Source organism: Euprymna scolopes, chromosome 40, assembly GCF_053919585.1.
Source record: "Euprymna scolopes isolate OS-2025 chromosome 40, ASM5391958v1, whole genome shotgun sequence".
NCBI lineage: Eukaryota > Metazoa > Mollusca > Cephalopoda > Sepiida > Sepiolidae > Euprymna > Euprymna scolopes.
The window spans coordinates 34,847,509-34,873,894 of NC_136521.1; the positions used below are offsets into that span (position 1 = coordinate 34,847,509).

A 26,386-nucleotide genomic window follows, 5' to 3' on the forward strand; every position below is an offset into this window, starting at 1 on the left:
GTGCGGAACCTATTAGATTTGAGATTTGTCTGTATAACTGAATAGAACAAGCATGTTAATTTGATAATCAAAACTGTTTGCAAGTGATTTTATTAAAATTGATTATTATATTGTACCCAATATCTATAAAAGTGAAATTTTATATATATTGGGTACAATATGATAATCAATTGAGTATTAACTCTATAATAATAAATATGAAATCTGCACAAACTATTACATCATATTTAACTATATTTTATGACCAGGCCATATCGAAGGTGGGGGCATTACTATATATTAGGCACAATAATCAATAGAAAACTGGCTTTATAATAATAATAACAAATACAAAATCTGCATGAATTAAAATATCATATTTAAGCATATTTTATGATCAGGCAATGCCAAGTGGCCTGCTAGTATAGATATATAAATAGGAAAGGTCAGCTTACAAAATGTTGAAGTAAATATAGCTCTGATTTCTTGCTAAAAAATACCGAACACTTGAGAATGGCTATGAGGCCAAAAATGTTGGAATCAGTCTGGGTTTTATAATTTGGGTGTTCCCTTCACGAAAACAGCTTATCTAGTTGATTCGCTTGAAGGAATAAGAATAAATATTTTAATAAAAGCACTTGCAAACAGTTTTGATTATTAAATTAACATACTTGTTCTATTCAGTTATACAGACAAATCTCAAATCTAATAGGTTCCGCACTATCAGCCAAGCTCCAACCACTGTCCCATCACTGCAATGTTGCATTCCTGGGGCTGTTTTACCAGTATTTTAATGAAACGTGTTCAAATGAACTCATAGCACTTGTGCCACCTTGACGTACATACTCTCTACTAACCCAACAAGCAGCAAAATCCCACCTCATCACTTGAGATCCCTAGATGCGTAAACTCTAAACATTTCTTAGAAATTGGAGATATATTAAAATTTATCTACTAATAGTTCAAGAGTGATTTGCAGTTAAAGAATACAGAAAAGAAATCAACACGTGTTAACTGTGTGCCTATTTCGATTGAGATAAACTGTCTGGTAATTTTGTGTGTTGTTATCTCACGTTTTGTGTTAATCGTCTGTGGAATGACGCCTTTGTTTTGAAGTAGGTCTGCACACGTGAAGATTCCTTTTTTGTCAATGTTGTGGAAGCAACAAAGACTGTTGTCCACTATTCACATCAGCGTTCAAAGAAAAAATAAATAGAAGAAAAAAGCATGCAAGAAACCTGCTACCTCTACTTCTGTGTCCTTCACTGAAGAGGAGGAGGATAGTTTTAGCAGCAGTAGAAAGATATATTATGAATGTAAAAAAAAAAATTGATGTTCGAGAATCCGCATCAAAGTCGAAACTATGGTGCCAATGAAAATTTGACCATTTGGCAATCCGGCATATTCCTTGAGAAAAGATAAGCAAAATACTCTCGAACCCTATATCACATAAAAGGAATCAAGTTTCCTTAATCACCGTTAAGAAAATCCATATTTTTTAAAAGTTTTTTATGTGTATTTATGAACAGAACAATTCATAAAATATTTTGTTTTTGAAAGTATCTTCCTTTAATTAAATAAATAAATTATAATTAAATTATTAATAATTAATTATTAAATATGTGATTATATTGTTTTAAATTTAAAAAAAGTCTAGTTGCATAGTAACATAACAGTGGTTTGGGAAATTTGGTTCCTTTTATGTGATATAAAGTTCATGAGTATTTTCCAATCTGGCCTTGAGGAATATGCCAGATTGCCGACCATTTTAGAAAATTGTTTTGAAAGTAATGATGCAAATATTTTCATTTTGATACAATTATCGATTTTGATTCTAAAATTGCCTAATTGTCTTTAAAAAAAATGGGGGTGGGTAGAATGTCATTGGAGGAGTAGAGAATCCTCATTTTAAATGTAAATATGATTTTTTTTTTTTAATTTAGCAAACTTAATGTTTCCATTTATGTATTATATCCACTTAATACTCATTGTGACATTTTCTGTATTATTCACTTGTGCCATTCTTACCAGGTGCCATTTTTTTTACATAAATTCGTTATGATCAATAAATTTTAGTCTTAAAATTTTTTTGTTAACTATAGTACTAGCAAAAGACAAATTAATTTTTAAGTAAAATAAAGATTAAAAAATCGTTTTTGGTATCGGAAATTAGGCTAAAATTTTTCTGATTCCAATATCAACTTTGATACTTCAAAAAATTCATTTTTTTTATTCCCGATTCCATTTAATTGTCCCAACACTAATATTACACACACACACACACACACACACACATATATGTGTATATATATATATATATATATATATATATATATATATAAAAGCGAAAATGTGTATGTATGTTCGCTTTTTGTGTGTGCTTTTTTCTGAGAAGCGATCAGTCGGTTCACTTCTTCTTAAAACGTTTTATATCACGCCTAAATGATAATATCTACGGGTTAACAACTGGGGTCGCCTGTCTATTTAATTTGCCCTACTTTCAAAAGATAAATATTCAAGATTTTTCGATCGTCGCACGTGCATTAAGGTTTTTCGTACAAAAAAAGAAGTGAGCAGATTCGCGGTAAATAAAACACTGTCCCGCACTCAAAGTTGACGTCATTAAGTCGTCAAAAATAGGCACCTGCCTTTAAACATCGCACGTTTATTTTTCACACTTTATTATTTTCCAACTGCACGTCAAGGCTTCGTTTTTTTTTTTTTTTTTTTTTTTTTTTTTTTTTTTTTAAACAAATACCCGGCCAACGATTTTTGTTTTCATTTACCCAAAAACATACACACCTCCAAACACCCGGGTAACGCCGGGTACTCCCCGCTAGTATATATATATATATATATATATATAAAACAACAATAATATTGGTGGTGCATGTCGGTTATTTGAACCATGTAAGTTGTTTAAAATAGTTTTTTTTTTTTTTTTTTTTTTTCAGGAATTTTAATAAGCCATTAAAAATGCGGCAAAGGCATAATTTTGTTGACTTGTTAATTGCAAACGAAACAACATTGTAATAACTTTCCTTTTGGAATGTAATAAACTACCAAGGAGAATTGATTTTGGACTTTTGAAAGCTAAAACACAATTTTGAATATCCTTTTCAATAGTTCTGTGCACTTTAAGATTTATTTTTTTACCAATATTATAGAATTAAAGAATTGTCCACTATCCATAGCGGCATTCAAAAATAAAAATAAATAATTAAAAGAAATAAAGAAAACAAAATAAACATGAAAAATAATATTCCAAAACGCTGCTACTTCTACTCCTGTATTTTTCACTGAGAAGCAAGAGAGTATTAGAAGAAGGTAATGTATAGACACAATGGCCTAGAAAGAAAATGGCTGCTGAGTTTATGTAAATACTGAAACCAAAGTATTCCACATATATAAATTATGAAAATAATTGGTTGTAAAAAAAATAAAGTTTTTTTTTATTTTTTTTTTTTTATTGAATGACAGAATCTATCTTCTGAACATTTCGATCAATTGACTGCAAATAACAGATTCTGCACCTCCAAGAATTGCTATTAACCAATGCTTGTCAATCCATTGTCTTATTTTTGAAATACCTACTTTAAAATCTAAAATCCAACATAACCTTTGTATTTCTTCCGGTGAGTTTATAGATTCCAGAAAACATCTAAATACAAAAACAGTAAATTGATTATGTTTGATATTGACTCATATTATCCATTTATAACTCTTTAACTCTTTGAGAAAGCAATAAAATTAGCGGAAAATGAAACAGATATAACTAAATTAGAAATAGAAATTATAAAACTAGAGAGAAAAAACTTAAGATACGATAATGTATTATGGACAAGAAAGGATAGAAAAACATTTTGATATTATGATGGGATCTCCAAACTCTGCACAGATAAGACTTAGTAGGTCTGTACATACTAAAGAGGATAAGTAAAAACTACCGGGTTTAAATAGAGGGCTGTATAGAGATGATGCATTATTTTTAATTAATTCAAGCGATTGAATAATAGCAAAAAAAAAACTAGAAAGAAAATTAAACTATTCTTTTAATGAACTTAAGTTAGAAACTGTATTTTAGTGTCAGAAGAGTAGCTATTTTTGGAATATTTTTAAATGATATGTTTAAATTTGTCTAAATGGTTACAAAACAATTATAACACATAAGGAAATGCTGTTTTTATTTTATAGTTTGATTTTTGCAAAAATATTATGCATGTGCTCAACATTGAAAACCGATAATCATGAAGCTTAATTAATTGAGTCAAATTATATTGACTTTGATTTTATTAGTATATGAACATTACCGAATTTAAATGTATAAAGTTTTGGTTAAAAATATATTGATATATATATATATATATATATATATATATATATATATCACATGTCATTCCTTTTTACAAGATGGAATTGCCCGATTGTCAGACAAGATTCAAGCAAGTAAGGACGCCCGGGCGGTCTATAAAGTTTTATAATTATATAGATAAAACAAATTTATATGACAGATTTTGTAAGCATTCTACAAATATAACCCGCTATTCTGAAAAATGATTCTAAACAACCAATCAAATTGCCTGGAAGATAAGAAGGAAAATAGAATGGAGCAGGAATTCATGATTTCTTATCACAGAATGATTAACTGAAACGATTGTGATGAAGTAAAATTCTTGATGAATGATGGGATGAATTTTTTTTTTTTTTTTTAACCAAGTGAAAGATACTCATACTTTTAAGTATGACCTGTTTACGAGAGTCAGTTTGGTCAGAATAAGAGCAGGAAATTTTAAAATTCAATAAAGATGACCGAAAATTTCCAGAAACATTTATTAGGTACTATCAGGAAACATATTGGAATGATAGGGGAGGGGGGAAAAACACCTTTCCTTTATTAATATATACATATGTATATAATTTAAATGAAATACTGAAATGCCGTAGGATTATAGATTGTATATACGTTAAATCCAAATAAATATTAGCATGAGCATAACATTAGAATTTTGACTTTAGGATTGAAACTAATTCTTCTCCTGTTGAATGGATTGATTACATAAGGGTCTAAAATCTAGCATTCTAGAAAAGGTCATCATCTTATATTCTTTATCCAATTTCAATTGAATCACTTGAAGGCGGAGAAAGTAGAAGTTGTTGCGTTGAACATTTACAATAAAAGAGAAAGGTCTTGGCACTGAGAGAGATGTGGCGTGTTTAATGACAGTTCTTTAGGGAGCTGCATTATCAAAGAGGGGGATACAGTCAAACTTTCGAAGGGGGCTTTCATACAAAGTTCTTTATACAAGACGCTGACAAGACCCACTACCTTTGAATGATGAACAAAGACAAAAGGCTTATGTAACAAATACAAGGCAAGTTTATTTCTCCAGCTGGTGATTGGAATTCGATGTCTGCTACATCTTTTTCTGACCCCCTTTGCTTCCTAAGGAGTTTCTGTCAGTCTTCCCAACTCACTCGGACTCTCTCAGACTGTTTTTAGCCTAGCTTACATGTATGTATTTATCTATACTTCTTTGTGACGTCAGTATGCAAGCCAGACATGTGAATTCCATGCATGTGCTTCCAATACAGATCTTGGCAACTCAAGTCTCAGATTTTCTCTTTATTTTCTATTGTCCCATTCTTCCTGCTCCTGACCCAAATGAAATCAACACAACTTTCTGTTTACCGCATTCTTTTGTTGTATAAGTTATTCTGATTTGCATTCCTCACTACAATTTAATGCATTTCTCGAATCGTATCTAACAAATGTACTCATTTTAACTTTTAATAACTGCGTTCGATTCCAGAATTTTCCTTTAATGATAATATTTGATCCTAATCACTTTGTTTCTAACTATAGTGTAAGAAAATTTTTAAAATTTAATAAAGGCGACTGAAAATTTTCAGAAACATTCATCAGATACTATCAGAAAGAGTAAAAATATTAGAATAATGTGTGGCACCTGCGTTTATAGTCTTATGATGTTTGATGGGGGAGGGGAGAAACACATTTACTTTATATACTAGCATTTCAGCCCGGCGTTGCCCGGGTGTTTGGAAGTGTATGTTGAACAAAAAAAAAAAAAAAAAAGTGGTCAATTTTTTTAACTTTGACCCCTATTATGACCCCTTAACATTTATTGTTTTGGGCTCAAATTAAATTAAGTTAAGTTAGATCCATGTCCAAGGAACCTATTTTTAAAATTTCAAGTGTTTAGACCCAAAATTGTCGGAGGAGTTTGGTAGAGTTCTCAAAGGTCAAATTGTTGAACTTTGACCCCTTAAAAGCCAAATTTCTGGCCGAAAACCGATCACAATGATTTTCCCAAATCTCAGTACCCTATATATCAAATTTCGAGTCTGTAGACTGAAAATTGACAGTTATTGTGTAGGAAAATGTACAGACACACACAGAGACACGTTCACTTATATATATATAAAATCTAAATGAAATACTGAAATGCCGCAGGATTACAAATTGTATAATACTGTAAACATAAAAGTTCAAATAAATATTAGCAGAGGCATGACATTCGAATTTGGATTTTTAGGATTGAAACTAATTCTTTTCTTGTTGAATGGATTGATTACATGAAAGACTCTAAAATCTTTCAGACATGTTTCTTTGTAACCATTCTAGAAAAGGTCATCATCTGATATACTCTTCTCTTTATCCAATTCATCTGAGTTCATAGCAGGCTAGGTTTCCATTGAATAACTTGCATATAGATAGGAAGGTGGATAAAGTAGAAGTGACTTTAATAAGCTTGGGTTCTGTTATTTACAACTCCAGATGAAATTTCATTGAACATTGTGAATCTGTCTGACAAACAAAAATGGAAGTCAGTAATGGGACTGTATGCCTCTAATGTAAAACTTGTACAAAAAAAAAAAATTATTTGTAAGGGAGATAATTCTTTTTATATATTTCAATCATACACAATTAATTCCCCTTGCTGATTTTTATTTTTTTATTATAATTGAAAAAAGTTTCCATGTTACCAATTTTCTGGATGTGACTACACCATTTTCTAAAACTGTAGTAAAATCTGTTCTTAGGCACTTCTGCCATATATGGACGGCAGCAATGTTAGGGGGCAATAACTCCAATTTCTTCTGGGTCAAATACCATGGCAAATAAGTAACAAGATTTTTTTTCCAAAACAAAAATATTTGAAAACCAAAACATTTATTGTATTGAAATTGAATTTTTTTTAAGATAACGTTTCCAAAGAATTTTCCAAAAAGTATGAATTGTTGTCCCCTGTTCTTTGACTGAGAAGCGTCACCTGACGGCAGTTTAGTGAAATGCAAAAAAAAAAAAAATGGTCGCCGTCTGTATACTGAAGAAGTGCCAATAATGTGGCACAACAATCACAAATGAGTCACGAGCATTTGCTAAAAAGTATAAATAAGAGCATGTATGCATGTTTATACTAGGATTTTTTTTTCACAAGAAAATCATCACTTATCAAGGGCAGAAGGCCATTTGAGGATAAGGATTAATGGATGTAAGGTGATAGTGTAGTAACTGTTAAGTGGTGTAAATTGGATAGAATTTGATTAAGGGGACGGCTCAGCAAGAACTTGTTTACATTGGACTTGACTATCATATTATAGTAAGCCGGTAAGCACATCAACGGAACAGTGTTCCACAGGCGGGCAGTTCTAGGAAAGAAACTTTGTTCATGGAATCTGTGTTTAGATTTAGACACAGATAGAGAGTAGGGAAAATTGTTGATAATGGTTGTAGATAGTCGAGTTTTTTGTGGAAGTTTGGCAAGTGGGAGGCATAAATTGCTCAGACAAGCACTTGCCTTGAAAATCACGATAGAGCAGAGACAGGCTTGCTACATCTCTTTTATGGAAAAGAGGTTGCATGGAAGAGAAAAGGGCATCATCTGCTAGCTTTTGAAGCCGGTTTGTTTTGAACTCTATCAAGGCAGGTTAGAATGCACCGAACAGCTCCTGCTCAGATGTGACAATAGTGCTCCATTTTTTTTTTTTTGTTTATTTTTTACTCTTTTTATCCCAAACAAAGTGTATTATTACCACTTGGACGTAAGGAGCTAATAATCCATGTCTACAGAGGACTATGTAGAGAGTTGAGCAACAAAATATTTGTTCATGGTACGCTTAAACTTTTGCATGTCAGGGAAGTAGGAAACAGGGAAGGGATTCCAAAGTTTACCAGCCCAAGAGAAGAAACTATGAGAGTAGAAAGCTTTCTGACATCTCGGGATCTCAACAGTGAAGGGGTGAGATTCTGCTACTTGTTGAGTTAGTCGAAGTTTGTACACCAAGGGAGTACAAGTGCTGTGAGTAAATCGGAGCACATTCCATAAAAGTACTTGAAAAACAAACACAGGAATGCAGCATTGTGGCAACGGGACAGTTTGGCCAATAATGTGGGACCTATTAGATTTGACTCTTCTTTTTGGGCCTTGTCTAAGAGTGAGACAAGTGGTAGATGCACCAATCTAGATGTAGCAACAATACTCCATGAATAGACAAATAGTCGTTATGTTGAGTTACAGGATACTTTCTGGTGCAATTTTCTAACATGGTAGAGGAAGCCTACCTTCTTTGCAGCAGTCTGTGCAATGCCCTCAATATATTTGTCCTAATTTATGTTGCCTGTGAATGAAGGATGAGGTCTCAGGATTTTATTAACCATGTCAGTCGGTGATTGAGAAGGAATCTTGGACATACTTCACTGTTTGGGTATCATTGAACCCGGTCAGAACTAAAATGGGTGACTATTTAGAAATACCAAGTGCTGTATGTGCTCTCCGCTTATCTCGGCATTGTTTCCAGTCATCCTAAATTTCTTCTTGCCAAAGAAATTAAAGTGTCGAATCAGGAATAGTGGTTATAGATTGAGCAACCTTTGCTTCACAATTCAACGTGTGTCATCTGTCATCTCTCCAGAACGGACAAACATCCACTTAAGTTTTTGGGGCATGCAATTAAGGAGTTGGGTCTCAGACATCAGCAGATCTAACAACAGTTCAACATATTTCTCTTCTATAAATGTAGACATTGTTTTATTTTTTTTTTTTTTATTTATTTATTATTTATTTATTTATTTATTTTTTTTTTTTTAGTGGGGTGGGGTTAAAGAGAAGTTATTCTTTCTTTCCCCTTCCTTATTATTCTCTTTTCTGTTCAATTAATTCAAATGTCAAATGCAAACAGCACACAAAATTATAATTGTGTAAAAAAAAAAAAACAACAACAAAAACTTATCAATTAAATAAAATGTTAATAGTTATTTGCTAACCTGTTATATCACGCACGTAAGTCAGTTGTAAAACTGCATACCTCTGCTTGTAAAACTGCATACCTCTGCATAGGATGGGCTAAAGTCTTATCTGGGCTTTACTTCTACATGTGAAGTATTCCAAAAAAACTTATGTATTACTAGCGGGGGGGGGAGGGGGAGGCTTTGCCCGGGCGTAAAATATGCTTAAATATGATATTTTACTTCGTTCAGATTTCGTATATATTATTATAGTATCATGATTCAAAAGTTAAAAAAAAAAAAAAAGTATTTATATGCCATCAGCTAGAATTGAAACCAAAACTATAGCATTCAAAGCTGGTAACGTTACCACTGTAATAATGTGACATGCATATGAACTGATTAAAAATAAACTAAGATGAATGTACAAAATGTTTAATCATTTTTTTCAATTTTGACATCTTTTTGACCCCTTAAAAACTATTTTAACCAGCTAAAGACCCATAAAAGAGTGACCCGTAAAAAATCCAATCATTTGAGGCCCCTAGCGCTGCTCTGTGACTTTTGGTTTCGTAGGAGATAGTTTGAAAATATGGAGACAGACAGACATGTAGCCATTTATATATTAGATATATTATAAAACAGTACTCTATGGACATGTTTCGATGTGCTACCTCTCATCAGCATAGATTGACTGTTTCTAGGGATTGAACCACTAAACCATATATATTAACCATTACGCCACGAACCTTAGATCACTTTACGTGGCAGTTTTTTTTTCACTGCTTTTCATCTTGTATAAATTTTTGTTGATTTTTTTTTTTTAAATGATATGCTTAATAAAAAAAAAAAATCAACAAAAATTTATACAAGATGAAAAGCAATGAAAAAATAAAACTGCCACGTAAAGTGATCTAAGGTTCGTGGCGTAATGGTTAATATATATGGTTTAGTGGTTCAATTCCTAGAAACAGTCAATCTGCGCTGATGAGAGGTGTATATATCTATATATATATAAAAATGTAAATGTTGGTTCGTTCGGAGTTAATTGTCTAAAAAACCACTGGACGGATGGCTTCCACGTTTTGGTATAATATGTTTACTATATCCATGTGTGTTTTTATATATTCCTTTTTAATTATAACATTATACTTAATTTTTCTATGATAAATAGGTGGATTTCTTTTTACCGAGAGGCGATTTTTTTTTTTATTTAGGGACAATTATTTATTACCGCTTCCTGTCACGTGACCAGTGTTACAATTTAGCGGTTTTCCTGCTAGATCTGGAGATTTCGTTTACAATCTAGCGGGAAATTCTAGAAAATCTGGAGGTATTTGGCACCCAGAGACACCCGCATTAGATTGCTTGAAAATACTTTAAAACATAAAATAAACTCATTCATGTAAGTAAAAAAAAGTAGCATTTATTGCCTTTGGTAACAATTATTTATTGATTATTTGTTTTGTTTTTCACCTTTTTTTCGACTAACCATTCTTAAATCTCACTATAAAATCGATTTTTCCAAGTACATTTTAGGTGGGGGGGGGCATTCCAATCTCCCCGAAGGGGTTTGTATTACTGTACACAGAGATTCGAAAAAGTTGTCAAAAAAACAAATATATAACAAATAAATGTTATCAAAGGGAAGATAAGTTACTTTTCTGCCAAACTGGCTAGCGATTTTCTGGACATTTCTTTCTCCTGATCTCGCGGATTTTTTTTAAATCTCAGTTGACAACATTGCATCACTAAAAAAACACCACAGGCTTAATGTAAACAGAATGTGTTTACAATATGGTAAATTTTCAATGGATTTATTGATAATGTAACCATGTGATTGAACTTTAATTTAAATTAACCACACGTGGTTGAAAAATGAATGCCGACGCTCAAAGTGTATACACATTTTGATTCCTCCCTTTACTTAAAAATTCACCAAAAATCAGGAAATTAACGAATTTTAATGAAAATTGCAGTATTTTTCAAATAATGATCGCAGAATATAATGAACTAATTATTTTTACTTAACTCTTGGTGAAAATGTTTTATTTTGTTTAAACAAAAAATACCTTTACTAAAGTTATGGTTTTCAGTAGTAAATAAAAAACGCAAGAATTTATTTTTGCTTTTTTTAAAGCATCGTAATTTGTAACAATAAAAAATAATTTTTACAGTAACATTACGAAAAAAGCCCCTAAAGTCCGTATTAATGTATTCGATATAACTCGAAGAAAAATGAATTATCGGATACTAATCAGGAAATTAAAGATTCAATTAGATTCCTATTTCAGTCACCTAAATTATTTAAGGTGAAATGAGTTTAGGAATTTATAGCCAAACCTAAATATTTTTTTTTTTTTGGTAAATATCCAGATACGCTACTACAGAACACCGACCACTCTAATTTGTTTGGGGGGGGGGATGTGATGTTGGGGCGCGCGCGCGCCAACATCACATACCCCCCCCCTCCGCTCGTGTCCCCAATGTATAAAGTAAAATCTTCGGAAAATGTTAAATGGTGTTCTAATTGGTAAATGTCGGTGCGTTACTTACGGAAAATTTGAAAATTCGATGTTCTAGGTAAAAAAAAAACAGATAAATTAACTCCAACTTGGTGTGCTTTCCTTTTCTTATTTTATTTCTTTTTCAGCTAATTTTAAATTTTTCACCCAAAAAGCGCTATAATGTATTTTTGAAAATTAGAAAATTCTATGTCCTGGAAAAAAAAATCCCCTCCCCCAACATAGTTTGCTTGGTGAAGCCGTCGTTTATGCTACAGTGTGCATGCGCGTAGCATAAACGGATGCTGCAAAATGGTGGAAAGAAGTTCATGGGTTCAGGGGTAAATACCATGCAAACGGTAAATTTGCCCCAAGTTTGACTATCAGATTCGTTGTTAGCGACCTCAATTACCTATAAAAAAACAAATTAGAGTGGTCGGTGTTCTGTAGTAGCGCATCTGGATATTTACCTTTTTTTTTTTTCTTGCTTAAAAAAATAGCATTAATACAGTAAGTTAGGTAAACTGACTTTTTCGTTTAAAAATGGAATTATTTCCCTTTCGCTATTAACTTTTTTTTTTTAAATTTTTTTTTTTTAATAAATATTTTGTGGGGTTTGTATTACTGTACACATAGATTCGAAAAAGTTGTCAAAAAACAAATATATAACAAATAAATGTTATCAAAGGCAAGATAAGTTACTTTTCTACCAAACTGGATATATTTTTCGTGTTTTTATTCAATGTAACATGTTTATTCAGCTCGAAAACCATACAGTGTTTACCGATGTATTGGAACATTCAAGATGGCGTCTGATTCTCTCTTTAACACGGTAAGTGTGGGAAAAGATGTTATAAATAAAAAACCGGATAAAATACTGTTAAAAACTCGCTCAATATATGTTACCGTGACATAGGTTGACATATATTCGGCGGGTTTTTAATAGTATTTTGTATAGTTTTTTATTTATAACACCTTTTTCCATACTTACGGTGTTAAAGAGGGTGTGAGACGCCATCTTGAATTTTAAATGATAATATGCTTAATAAAAAAAAAAATCAACAAAAAATGTGTGTGTGTGTGTGTGTGTATATATGTATGTATATATATATATATATATATAGCTTAATGCATAAGAGGAAAAGAGAAAGTTCAATTCCACAAGAGGAGACTTATCTGGATAATGCCAAGCTCAATAATTATTGGAGCTAATACAATATGACAACAAGAGTATGAAATGAAGACACAAAATTATATATTGGTAGATATAGAATGGATCATTTATTGAATAATGGAATACAAGCAAAATTTGGGGGATAGACGGGACTCTTTATGCTAGGGCATTTTGAAGCCTAATGCTTCTCATCAGAAAAGTAGAGAAGGTGCTAGGTAGCATGGGGAATATGCGGCGTCTAGCGTAAGGTTCATTAGGGAGGAGAAAGATTAAGAGGAATCATAGAATGTTGGGGGAAGCTTTATTGAATTCTAAATAAATAAAGAAGCTTGTTATATATAGTATGATATATAAGAATATATATTGTCTTTAACATAGTGTTGAGTTTAAGGGGTATATGTTTTAGGGTTAAATTGGGGGTGTATTGTTGCTGCGTGGTAATTTAACGGTTTTTGAGGTGTCTATTATCTATGGAGTGGTATTTTTGACAGGTGCAACCTAAACGGCAAATGGCGGCTGTAAAATCGCTTATAATTTTGGGGGGGAGGGGGTATTCAAGGTTGTAATATTGTAATATGCGGCAATATTTTTAAGTTTCTTCTGTTATGATATAGGGAGTATGATTATAAGGGGGCGGTGGAGGATAGGATGGCAATATCTATGAGTGCATTTAACATGATGCAAAAGGTTTAACGATACATATAGTTGTCAAGTGGAAGAGTAAGGAGACATTTACTACTTATAAAAGTGGTAATAATACCAATAATAGTAGAGTAATTATAATAATGAGAATGATAATAATAATAATAAATAAGAGTCCCTTCTATTCCCCAAATTTTGCTTGTATTTCATTATTCAATAAATGATCCATTCTATATCTACCAATATATAGTTTTGTGACTTCGTTTCATACTCTTATTGTCATGTTATACATATATATAAAGCTGAATGTCTGTGTGTGTGTCTGGTCACGAATAGGCTCCTATATGGTTGACTATTTTAAAAAACTGATTACATATAATGATAGATGTATCGAGACACGGGAATGGGTATGTTTGATCTGGCAGAACGGTGGTTCATTAAAATTGTGGGGTCTGCGTTTGCGCCTGGTCCACAAAGTATGGAAAAAAAATTTTTTTTAAATCGTTTACAAGTGTTTTTGATATAGATGTACATAAGAGTACTTTGATAAGTATGTTTTAACTTAAATAGGGATGGTATAATAAAATTGTGGGGTCTGCGTTTGCGCCTGGCCTCCATAGAATGGAAATATATCACAAGGTTTTTTTTAATATAGATCTACAGAATATTGCGATAAGTGTTTCAGTGTGAACAGGTATGGTATAATAAATTATGGGGTTTATCTATTTTATTTTTACTTTCATCATATTTTGCTTTGGTTTTGATACCCCCAAATTCGAAGCTATCTCTTTAAAACCCTTCCTTTTCATAAATCAGTCCATTTTCTGTAGGCTGTTTTTGAACCCAGTCAGCGACAGGTACTTTTGCTAGTATATATATATATATATACACACACACACACACACACACAGATGAAGACTGAAGGATCGGTCGAAATTATGTACTTGTAAAAAAAAGTTCTTTAATTTTTTTCATCATATTGTATTCCTGCACGTCACCAATTGAAAACGAATAAAGGAAAGTTATTAGCTTTTATACTTTTCGTATTCTTATTTATACATTTCCATATATATATATATATATATATGAGTTAGAGCACTGTACATGTGGTGGACGGATGTTTGTTTAAATAGACATTTGGCAAGATTATTTTCGGGTGCCGCTTCCGTGGGTCGATCGGTGGAACTGCTGACTGTCAACGCGCTGATTCTAGGTTCAATCCTCGGCTTGGGAGAGGTGTTATTCTAGCAGCACTGATGAGTTGTGATACAACGAAACAGGACTGTATGCCGATGACTACAAATATATACGGCATAATCATGCTGACACCAGTTTATCAGATCACCAAAGTTAAGCAACATTGAACCTGGCTAGTACAAGGTGGGTGACCATTTGGGAATTCTAGGTGCTGTATGTGATGTTCACTTATCTCAGCATTGTTTCCAGTCATTCTAAACCTCCACTTGCTACTGGTATTTATCATCGTCGACTTAAGAAAGCTGCTCTTCCATGCACAGGCACCCTTACAGGGTGTATCCATAGTCTGTTAAGACTGAAGGAAGGTACCGTATATATATATATAAGTGAACGTGTCTGTGTAAATTTCTCTATGCAATAACTCCATCAATTTTTAGTCTAGACTTGAAATTTGATATACAGGGTACTGAGATTTGGGAAAATCTATGTGATCGGTTTTTGACCAGAAATTTGGCTATTAAGGGGTCAAAGTTCAACAATTTGACCTTTGAGAACTCTACCAAACTCCTCCGACAATTTTGGGTCTAAACACTTGAAAGTTTAGATATAGGTTCCTTGGACATGGATCTAACTTAATAACTTGATTTGAGCCTCAAACAATAAATGTTAAGGGGTCATAATAGGGGTCAAAGTTACAAAAAAAAATTGACCTCTGTGGTCTCTACCAAATTACTCAGACAATTTCTGGTCTAAACATTTGAAATTTTACATAAAGGGTATTCAGAGATAAAGCAAGCTTTTTAATCAGTTTGGGTTGAAAATTTTTAGTTACCTATGTATGTATGTATGTATGTATGCATGCTTGCATGTCTGCCTAAAACTTTCGACAGAGGCGACTGATTTTTACAAGATCAGTATCATTTTGAAGTTCGACCTTTCAGACGACAAATATCGAAAAATTGGCTAAAATCATTAATATCTTCACCTTCAACTGGGCGCTTTTCTGCAAGGGGAGGGTAACTTTTTTCGCCGATATTTTCGAAGTCATCCTCTCCTTTCTATTGTCTAGCCTTAATTTAAACCTACGTCACTTCCCTTTTCGTGGTGGTCGTAAAAGCAAAGACGTCAGGTCTTTTTCCCCGTTCTTTTCCTCCTTTGCGGTATGGGTTCGAGCCTGCCTTCTTACTACCATTTTTTTTTTTTTGCTCAACATACACCTTCAAACACCCGTGCAACAACGCCGGGCTGAAATGCTAGTATACATACAGAGACTTTCGTTGAGTCACAACTCCTCAGTGTGGCTGAATGTACAGCTGTTTCATTTTTTCAACAGTTGGAGATTCTGTCCACTGAGCCATCGTCAAGTCATGCGCCAGTAATGGCTTTTATGTTACTAAAGAGAAGTATCGTAGATAACACTCCAGTTTTGGTGTGTTATCTACGTTCATTTGCCAATCACATTGTCCCTTTGTTTATTTGTTACAAAAAAAATCCTTATAATCCAAACGTTGCTTCCTGTGACTAAGTGCAAGGAAAACCTTAGAGATTGTCGTTATGAGACAATTGGAGAGATGAAAGAACTGTGATGAGACTCATCGACATGCTCACACAAGAGGACTTCTATGGGGCCTTCCAGAAATTGTTGGAACAGGACAACACATGCATTTCAGCTGGAAGAGATTACTTCGAAGGGGGCTAGAGTTTCACATGCATACTATCAGTAAAAGTGCCCATATGAAAAAAGTCTTCATACCTCCTTGTTTTATTTCTTTGTTTTTTTAAGACCACAGTACTTATACTTATTAGCCAATCATATTGTTGCATTCTTTATTTGTTAAAAAAAATTACAAAAGAAAAAAAATAGCTATCAACATGTCATTCATCGTTGTTTTTTTTTCTTTTTTTTTTTTCTAACAGCCTAGTATTATCGTAACACTTTTTTTTTTTTTTTCTGACATTATTTCACAAAACAAATGGTACATAACCCTACTTCGTTTTCACGCCTACTTACTATTCCCAGTAGCTTTCAGACTAAAACAGCCGCATATTGAAGAAAAGTTGTTGTTTTTTTTTTTTTTTGTTCTGGTGCTGCCAGGTCAGGCTGTGTAAAAATACTAATTTTTTTGACCTGAAGTAAACCACTGATGTTATTTTTTATTTATTTATTATTATTTTTTTTTTTTTTATTTTTTTTTTTTTGCAAAACTCTCCAAAGTTAAAAACAAAAAAAAATTTTTTTTTCTTCTACAAAACAAATAAACTAAACTTAAAACACAAAAACTTATTCCAAAATTACTGGGCCAGCATCAAATAACCTGAAAGGGTTGATATGCTGTAAAATAACCAAACCAATCTTTTTTTATGTTGTAAACCTTGAAATGCCCATTCCTCCCACCACCCTTTTTTTTTTTTTAATACTTTGGTATGAAAGATGTCAAAAAAAGCAAAATAGTTTGCTTGAAGCATTGTTTAGTGTGAATATAAAGAATTTAAATTTATAAAAGGCAATACAATTCAGAGACACACTGAAGCAAATTAAGATATGGTGAGAAGCTATGCAGTTCCTAAGGAACTGATAGCATACTCTCCTCAGGAACTAAATGACATTCACTCAAAAGGCAAACCGGTTGGCCTCAACATGCATCTTGGAAAAACCAAGCTGATGTTGAACCTGCATGCTGCCAAGTTGCCAATAACTGTTGATGGAAAGACTATTGAGGAAGTTGAAAGCTACATCTATCTTATAAATCCCACCTGTGTGTTTAAATGTATGTATGTATGCCTGCCTAAAACTTTCGACAGAGGTGATGGATTTTCACGAGATCAGTATCGTTTTGAAGCTTGACTCTTCGAACAACAAATATATAAAAAAAATTGGCTAAAAACATTGATTGCTTCACCCCCAACTGATCACTTTTCTTTCGATTGGCTAGTCTTAATTTAAACCTTTGTCACTTCCGGTTTGGCAATGGACGCAAAAGCAAAGATGTCACGCTTTTTTTTTTTCATGTTCTTTTCCTCCTTTGCAGTACAGGTTCAAGTCTGCCTACTACTACCACTTTTTTTTTTTGACACACCGATTCCTGTCAGATCACCAAAGTTAAGCAACAATGAACCTGGCCAGTACCAGATGGGTGACCATTTGGAACTTTCAGGTGCTGTATGTGTTCTCCGCTTATCTTGGTATTGTTTCCAGTCGTCTTGGACTTCTCTTTGCCATTGGACTCCAGCAATGCTTATTCAGGAGAGGTGTGGTTGGGGATTGCGCAACCCTTGCCACACAATTACACGCAGCTGTTCCTACAGGAATATCCTGTCTTTCGAGACTGAACGAAAGTATCGAACTTAAATTTAAAAGAACTTAATATGAAATACCAATTTTCCGCACTTACGTTTTAATCATGCCACAGTTTTGTTATCTATAAAATATTGTGCGTGTTCTTTCCTTAGTCCATACATTACGCTTTGATAAAGGACAAATACAATTTTTGACGGCTAAGCTGCTTTTAAAAAAAAGGCCAAATTCATGAAATTTAGCTTTAAGCAGATCAATCTGACAATCCTAGAATAGAATATGAGAGTAAATTAAATAGTGTCTCTTACAATGTGATCTTATTATTTGTATTGAACTATGTAGCACAATATTACCTTGAATGTTTATTTGTACTTATTAATTTATCTACTTTGGGTCAGTGTCGATCGTATTTCATATACAATGGACACTGTTTTCATAGAAATGTTAAACACTTATTTGCTGCATGTTATTCGTTTTTCTGCCCCCCCCCCTCAATTTTTTTGCACTATCCATAAAAGTATCAGCTTTATCAAAACATTTGTTAAATATATTTCTCATTCCGAGCAAAACCAAACTACTATTAGTGACACTGAATAACTTTCGGTCTTGTTCATATGCACCTGCTGATCATCAATATTTTCTACCGATCTGTATATTATGAAAGTTCTGAAACTATCTTAATAGCTTCCAGCTATTCTTTTAACATGGCCATACTGTCAAACTCTCCTTTTCTGTACATATTTCTCTATGCTGTTCAGATTTAATCTTATTTAAGGTCATCAAAACTAAGTCTGTTTTTAAGATCCACATTACACATTCATTGTATTATTCTCTTATTTCTCTTCATGCAACGCATATCCTCAATCTTCAGATTTCACTTTCATACATCAACACACAGCGGTCCATGCTTGATAGATGCTTCCTTTGGTTCCATTCCCCCAGATCTTTCTTCATGTGATGCATTTTCATCACTTGATTTTTCTTTTTGTGCCCCGACAAAGGAGGGATTGGACCTTGTAATTCACACCCATTCATCTGTTTGTTTGTTCGTTCGCACTTTCCTCAATAACCATGCCTTGGATATTTTTTGAAATTTTGCACAAACATTAGTCATGCTAAAAGTAAATCTTTTGCCAGAATGGATTTTCCGGGATAACTCTGGTTGCCCCCCTAGGGGTAAAATTGTCCCAAAATCGTTTGTTTGTTCAAACTTTTCTCAATAATTACTCCTTGAATCTTTTAAAATTTTGCACAGACATTTGGTGAAAGTCAATTTTTGCCAGAACGGACTCTCTGGGATAATTCTGGTTGCACTCCTAGGGGCCAATATAGAGGTAAAATTGCCCCCAAATCGTTCACTCGTGGAGGGAAACCCTGCATGCTTGGCTTTTTTTTTTTTTTTTTTTTTTCTATTCCAAACGATGCATGTTACCATTTGATCTTGAGGGCAACTACATAGAATCATGCCTACAGGGGCACAATGTAGGAGTTGAGCAGCGAGATGTTTGTTTGCATTACATTTACACTTCTGCATGTTAGTACAGTCATGGAAGCAGGAAACAGGGAGGGAATTTCAAAGTCTAGCAGTCCAAGGGAAGAGAAACTATTAGAGTAGAAGGCTTTCCAGCATTTAGGAATCTCAACAGTGAAAGGGTGGGATTTTGCTGATTGTCGGGTTAGTGGGGGGGGGGTATTTATGTTGAGGCGGTACCAATGCTGTGAGTTCATCAGAGCACATTCCATTAAAGTACTTATAAAACAGGCCACAGTTAAGAAATATTGATGCAATATTGCTTATGGTGGACGAAAAAAATGAAAACGTCATTAAGACTCGCATTACACATCTATTTTCGGATAATTTCTCTCGATGCAATGCATGTGCTCAATCCTGACTGACCAGGTTTAACTTCCATACATCATTTACGCTGTGTATATATTAGTGTTGGGACGATTAATTGGAATGGGAAAAATCGGAACTGTTGTGGGGAAAAAATTGTGCCTATTTTCCGATGCCAAAAACGATTCTTTTAATTGGCTGTTTTTAATTAATTTTGTTTAAAGCAAAATCTTCTATTGTTGGGCGTAATGATAAAATAATGAAGATCTATTGCTTTTAAACTACCAATAAACCCCAAATCAATAGATCACCCCTCATAAGTGCATTTTTACATTTGAAAAAATTATCCGCACATTTAACATGTGTTTTTATGGTAATCAGGAGAAAAGAACAAGTTAGATATATAGAGATCTATAAAGAATCGGTAATTATATCAGAATTGAGAATTTAATATGGAATCAGTAATTGTATCGGAATCTGGAAAAATATTGGATCGTCCTATCTCTAATATGCCTGATAGACTCTTTTCTTGATCAACAGTTGTAACGTACTGCTTGTTAGTAAAAGTTCTTTGAACTTCCTCAGTTCTTGCCATCATACTAGTACCTGTTCCACCCTGTCCTCATGAAGATAGCAAACCTTTTTAAAAACTCAATAACTTCGCAATCCAAATATAATTGATCCACATCTTGTTGTATACTCTTATCATCATGGATATATAACATCATACGCCCTGCATCTTCATTGTAACCCAGGTTTCATCAATGTTTGCACTGTTCCTTTCTTGTCGATTGAGAACTATGCGGACACTTGTTTAAAGAGTTTAATTAACAGGAGACAGAAATCAAATGCATGTGTACGAGAGAGAGAGAGATGGAAGAAGAGAGATGGAAGAAGAGAGATATAGAAGGAATGAATTGGAGTGGAAGATACCATTTACATATAGTGAGAGGCAGAGTTTTGGTTACCTGTGTCCCCACTCCTTTCCAGAGCCACTACATCCTGCGTCTGTTTTATCAGCATCAATTTATTTTAAATCTATCCTTCTCACTTCCTCCTGTTGTATACTCTTATCGTCATGGGTGTATGACATCATACGTCCTAACCCAGGTTTCATCAATGTTCGCACTGTTGGCTCCTCTTCCTCGCTCGTTGGAGAACCATGCTGATGTTGGTTTGATTTTAAAGAGTTTATTTAACAGAACAAAGAAGGCAAATCAAATGTATGTGTATGAGAGAGAGATTAGAAGAAATGAATTAGAAAATTACCATTTACATATACGGAAAGGCCAACTTTTGACCATGTGTGCCCACCATCCTCTCCTCTTATCGAGCTGGCCGGGACTACTGCATTCTGCATCTTTTCTCGTCTATGTCAGCAAGTTGAGAGAGAACCATGTGACTTTCACCTTCCGTTTTAAGCTCCTTCTTTATTTAAGTGTCGCTCCCTCCATCTCCCTGACTCATTTTGCAAATGAGGTCCACTGATGATAAATTAGCTCACATTGTAATTAAATTTGGCTTATTTTTTTCTTGCAGTTTCTTCGGATGGAATTACAATATACAGATGGCTTCGAACGACATACAACATTCCATGGAAATGACAGATTCATCAGTGTGGAGGATCTCTATAGTTCCTGGAAACACTCAGAAGGTAAATTCGCAAGAGGCTTTATCTATTGGATTTTCTCCATTTATTTATATATTATACTAGTCTGGGTGCCCGGGTGTTTGGAGGTGTGTGTTGATCAAAAAAAAAAAAATTTGGTAGTAGATAGGCAGGCAGGCGCGAACCCATGACGCGAACGTGGACAAAAAAGTAAAAGAAAATCTGATATGTTACCTCTACTCCATGATGCGACCAGAAGTTCAGAACGTTAAAATCAGGCAAAGTCAATCCAACCGATACGATGACTTACAAAAAAAAAAAACCCAGACAGGTGAGATTTATATTATAGATTAGAAAAATACCTGTACTAGGACAGGTAAATTTAATCACCTGACTAGAAAAGTTTTGCAATAGTAATGTCCTTTGCTGTGCTTCAAAGAATGATGACGTACTGATATATGAAGATATTGTTGTTGGTGGCATTAGACGAATGGGGATTAGTTTTTTTTTTATTTCTATTGCATTTTCACCCCAAACAAGGCACAGTGCCACTTTGATATAGGGGGCTACTACCTGGGACATAATTTGTAGGGGGTACTAAGTAGGGAGTTGATCAGCAAGATGTCTGTTTACATTACACTTGAACTTCTGCACGCCAGTACAGTCAGGGAAGCAGGAACCCAGAAGGGAATTCCAAGGGAAGAAACTATTAGAGTAGAAGATTTTCTTACATCTGGGGATTTCTACTGTGCAGGAGTGGGATTTTGCTGCATGTCAAGTTTGTCAGGGATATTTATGTCAAGGGGGTACAAGGCCTTGTATTTCTTTGGAGCACCTACCATAAAAATACTTGCAAAACAGGCAGAGGGATTCAACATTTCGTCAATGGGACAGCGGTTGAAGCCTAGCTGGCAGTGCGGGACCTATTAGGTTGACGACTCTCTTTTGAACCCTGTCTAAGAGGGAGAGACTAGTAGCAGAGGCACCAGCCGAAATGTGGCAACAATACTCCACACATGGGCGAATGAAGGCCTTGTAGAGGTACAGGATACTCGGGCGTAAGTAACTTTCTAGCGCGGTAGAGAAAGCCTACCTTTGCAGCAGCCTTGGCAATGCTCTCGAGGTATCTGTTCCAACTCCTGTTTCCCATGAACATTAAACCGAGGAGTTTGAACAAAGGAAGTTTAGTGAGGAAGGAAAGCACACACGCAGTAATTCGATGATTGATTCTTTTTGGGGTCCAAATCATTAATCTGCTCGATATCAATTTCAGGTTTTTATTATATAACAATTTTTAACCAGGGACTCGCAAATTGCAAATATAGACCTTCATTGTTAATGCAACCATGCCCTACCCTACCCCCCAGGGTGTCCTGCGTCATTATTTTTGTCATTTAGTTTGATTTTATTTCTTTCTGTTTATTCTTCTCTTTTGCTTTCTCTTTTTTCTCTTTTTTTCTCTTTTTCCACACATTTTGACTGGTGTAACCTCCGACCTTCTTACAAGACCAATGGCACAACGGATAAAGTCCTTAGTAAAATTCAGTTGCAAATGACACTATTCTTGAGGTTGATGGTTCAATGAAGGATACAATTGCAAATTACTCAAGTTTATTACCCGGTTGTTGCTGATGAAACAAGAATATGCTACCCCCATGGATTATATAAAGGGTTTTGTTCAAAATTCCGTCCAAACTCCAGAGTTTAACAAGATATACTTGGAGAAAGTTGAAAATTACATTGGCCGAAACATTATGAGAATAACATTCAAGATGAGAACAGTAGTCCAAATAATCCAAATAATTAATCCTCATCTCAAAAATTCAGAATTTTTTTTTTTTTTTTCCTCAAATAACAAATATTTTTACTTCAAATGATAATGCCAGATTACTCAGTCACTTCTTTGACATTAAATTTGATGAGGATCATTTCAAAGGTAAAGCGTCTTATTTTTTTTAACTAAAAAATTTGAAGAGCTATGAAGACGGGAGTAGTATCATTAAAATGAGACCTTTTTGTATTTGGATTCATCAGACTATTGTTCTACTCTTGGGTGATTTTTCACAACGTTTCGGTCGATGTAACCTCCGATCTTCGTCAGGTGTATCTTGTTGGACTCAAGGAATTTGGACGGAATTTCGAGCGGAAATTCCCGAGTTTAACAAAATACACCTGAAGGTTGGAGGTTACATCAACCGAAACGTTGTGAAAATCACGCTCAAGATGAGAACAGTAGTCCGAAGAATCCAAATAATAAGAGACCGTTTGTGCTCGAGAATTTATTTTTCTGCGTAGATATCACCATTTTCAATGCATTTTTGCTAGAAATTCAATGACACATGTCTGCTTCTGATGCACCCCTATGACATTGGTTGCTTTTTTGATCTCATACCGTCAATATCTGCAACAGAAATGAAACCACTGTTCAACTTTATTTTTATTTTAGTTAAAAAAAAAAATAGGATGCATTACTTTTGGAATGACCTACATAGATTTTTTTTTTTAATTTTCGGTTTTGTCATCTTATTCCAAGAATTGTAACATAAATTTCATTAAAAATTAAATTTGTGGATCGCAGGAGTCAAATTGTATGAATGAATACCTTTTTATGGAATTCTATTTATTTTTTTTTTTTTTTTTTTTTTTTTTTCCCAGTGTACAACTGGACCACGGATGATGTTGTCGATTGGTTGGTTCATCATGTGGAACTCGAAATCTACGCTGAATTATTTAAATCAAACAAATTGGATGGACCTACTTTGCCCAGGTGAGAAATAAATTCTTTTTTTTTTTTTTACTTATGTAATTCTTTTTCTTAATGGAAATCGCTCCAGACAAGGCATAAAGCCACTTGATGTGAGGAGCAAAAAAAAAAAAAAAGCAAAAACCAGCCAGCGATAAGTGTTTGTTGAAGAGATTTCAACCCAGAAAACAGCAAGTCTTTCCCCTTGGTCAGAAACGTATGTTACCGTAAATGTTTGCTGTCCTGTTTATTATTTATTTATTACTTGTTTATTATTTATTTATTACTATTATTTAATCGTTTACTTTTACTTCATTTTCTTTTTACTTTTACGGGTACTTTTAAGAGTCTGTGTTCTTACATATATGGCTATGTGGGTGCGTATTCTTATCTTTACACCGTTTCTTGCCTTGGAAGGTCTCGAGACATGTATGTGCAAATAACATAATGCGTACATACCTGGTTCCTTGGCCAGCGGATGATATCTTTTGTTCGCTGGTCTGCCATCTTATTGGGAAGTGGTCATTGCAGACAGATGCATCGATAAACAAGATGGATTTGAAGCTTCAATCTTTTATTTCAAGGCAAGCCTATCATCTCGGACCCTGATTGTCAGGAGAGACCTGAAATCTCCAATCTGCTTCCTCTGCTGCCTAAACCCAACTCTCAGCCCATGTGGTCATCAACCGGAAGCCTACGACCACAATTCCTGTGTCGCCCCTAATTTCCGGTGCATGTCACCCCTAATTTCCGGTGCATTCTCTCTAGGTTGATACCTGTCAAACCTAACCTTTTGTGACTCTGCCAACTTGCTGATGGGAAATGAAAATATACTTACATAACTTTCTATTCCATAAACTACCTATATAGCAATTAAGCTGGGATTCCTAATACTACATGTAGATTCCATGACCAAAATTTCTTTCTTAGAATGCATGCCTGTGGAACTCTGTTCCGTTTTTCTGCTTTCCAACCGACTACAACTTCCAAGTCCAATGTAAACAAGTTCTTGATAAGTCATCCTCTTAAGTAATCCAATTTCCCAAATGTTCTCTACTAACAATTACTACGATATTTTCCCATTGACTTCTGTGCACTCATTAACCCTTATCCTCGAGTGGCCGGGCCTTGATAAGTAGCAACTCCTACGTTAAAAAAACAAAACAAAACAAACATCGCTTATGGAATGAAGGAATAAAGGACAAAATAAGGGAAGCAAGAGTTATGAGGCTGCCGAAAATCATCATGCAGTCCGACAATCTTGACAATGACTAGTTGGGGCCTCAGTGCTTTATCCCTCGGTGTTGGCGTAGTCTCACTCCATCACCACAGGACTGTCCACCTTGGCTCCAAATTGCTTGCGCAGTTTAGGTGCAGTATCTGTTGTGCATCAGATAGACACCCGCTGAACTTCCAATGATCATGTCCAGTGGAGCGAACCCACGACGACTGGCAGCAGAGGATGCTGCAGCTTCTGATCGAAAGTAATCTCAGTGTCCGCTACTACGCCTTTTCTTTCTGGATGAGGTTCCATAGCCTTTTAACGAAAACTGCAAGGCAGCAGTAGGATTTGAAGTTGGAGTTCTCATCACTTAGCCTTTTGCTGTGATAAGGCTCACAAGGCAGTGGTGTTCCCCTAGTTTTGTCTAACCAAGAGCACCCACAAGACAGTGGGTAAGGGTTGGTAGTGTACCAGGGCATTTCCACACATCGGTGGGCCATAATGCACTTCCTCTGGGGTCCCCTACTACTCCGAGATTTCCCACAAGTTTAGCCTGGAGTCGTAAGGCACCCAGTTACCGTGTGTGGCCAACGTGGAGGCACTATAGGAGTCTTGATGATGGAGAGGCTATGTACTGGCAGGGAAGACATGCATAACTGCTCCCTTTTCACCACAAGGTTAGCCAGCGGTGTTAGCTGAAAGCGAGAAGGCATGCAAGCATGAACTTATCACTAACACACCGAACATAAACCTAATATGGTTGTATATTGTCAAGGACTGATTTTATATGTATAAAAAGTTTTGTTAGTTTTAATTACTCCCTGGACAAGGAAGGATTGGACATAGTAATTCACTCACTCCCATTCGTCTATGTTTTTCAATTCGTCACTTTTTTCAATAATCATGCCTTGGACTTTTTTGAAATTTTGCACAAACA

General features: G+C 34.5%; 1 protein-coding gene across 3 annotated transcripts in view; it reads left to right on the top strand.

Annotated features, from left to right (window-relative positions):
• The window catches only part of LOC145265487 (stromal interaction molecule 1-like), a 330,758-nt gene that overhangs the window by 177,447 nt on the left and 126,925 nt on the right, over positions 1 to 26,386 (top strand). For all 3 annotated transcript variants that reach the window (XM_080121362.1, XM_080121364.1, XM_080121363.1), the window contains exons 4-5: positions 21,415 to 21,529; positions 24,140 to 24,251. In XM_080121362.1, coding sequence (XP_079977488.1) covers positions 21,415 to 21,529; positions 24,140 to 24,251 — 227 coding nt within the window. The remainder of the gene's footprint in view (positions 1 to 21,414; positions 21,530 to 24,139; positions 24,252 to 26,386) is intronic.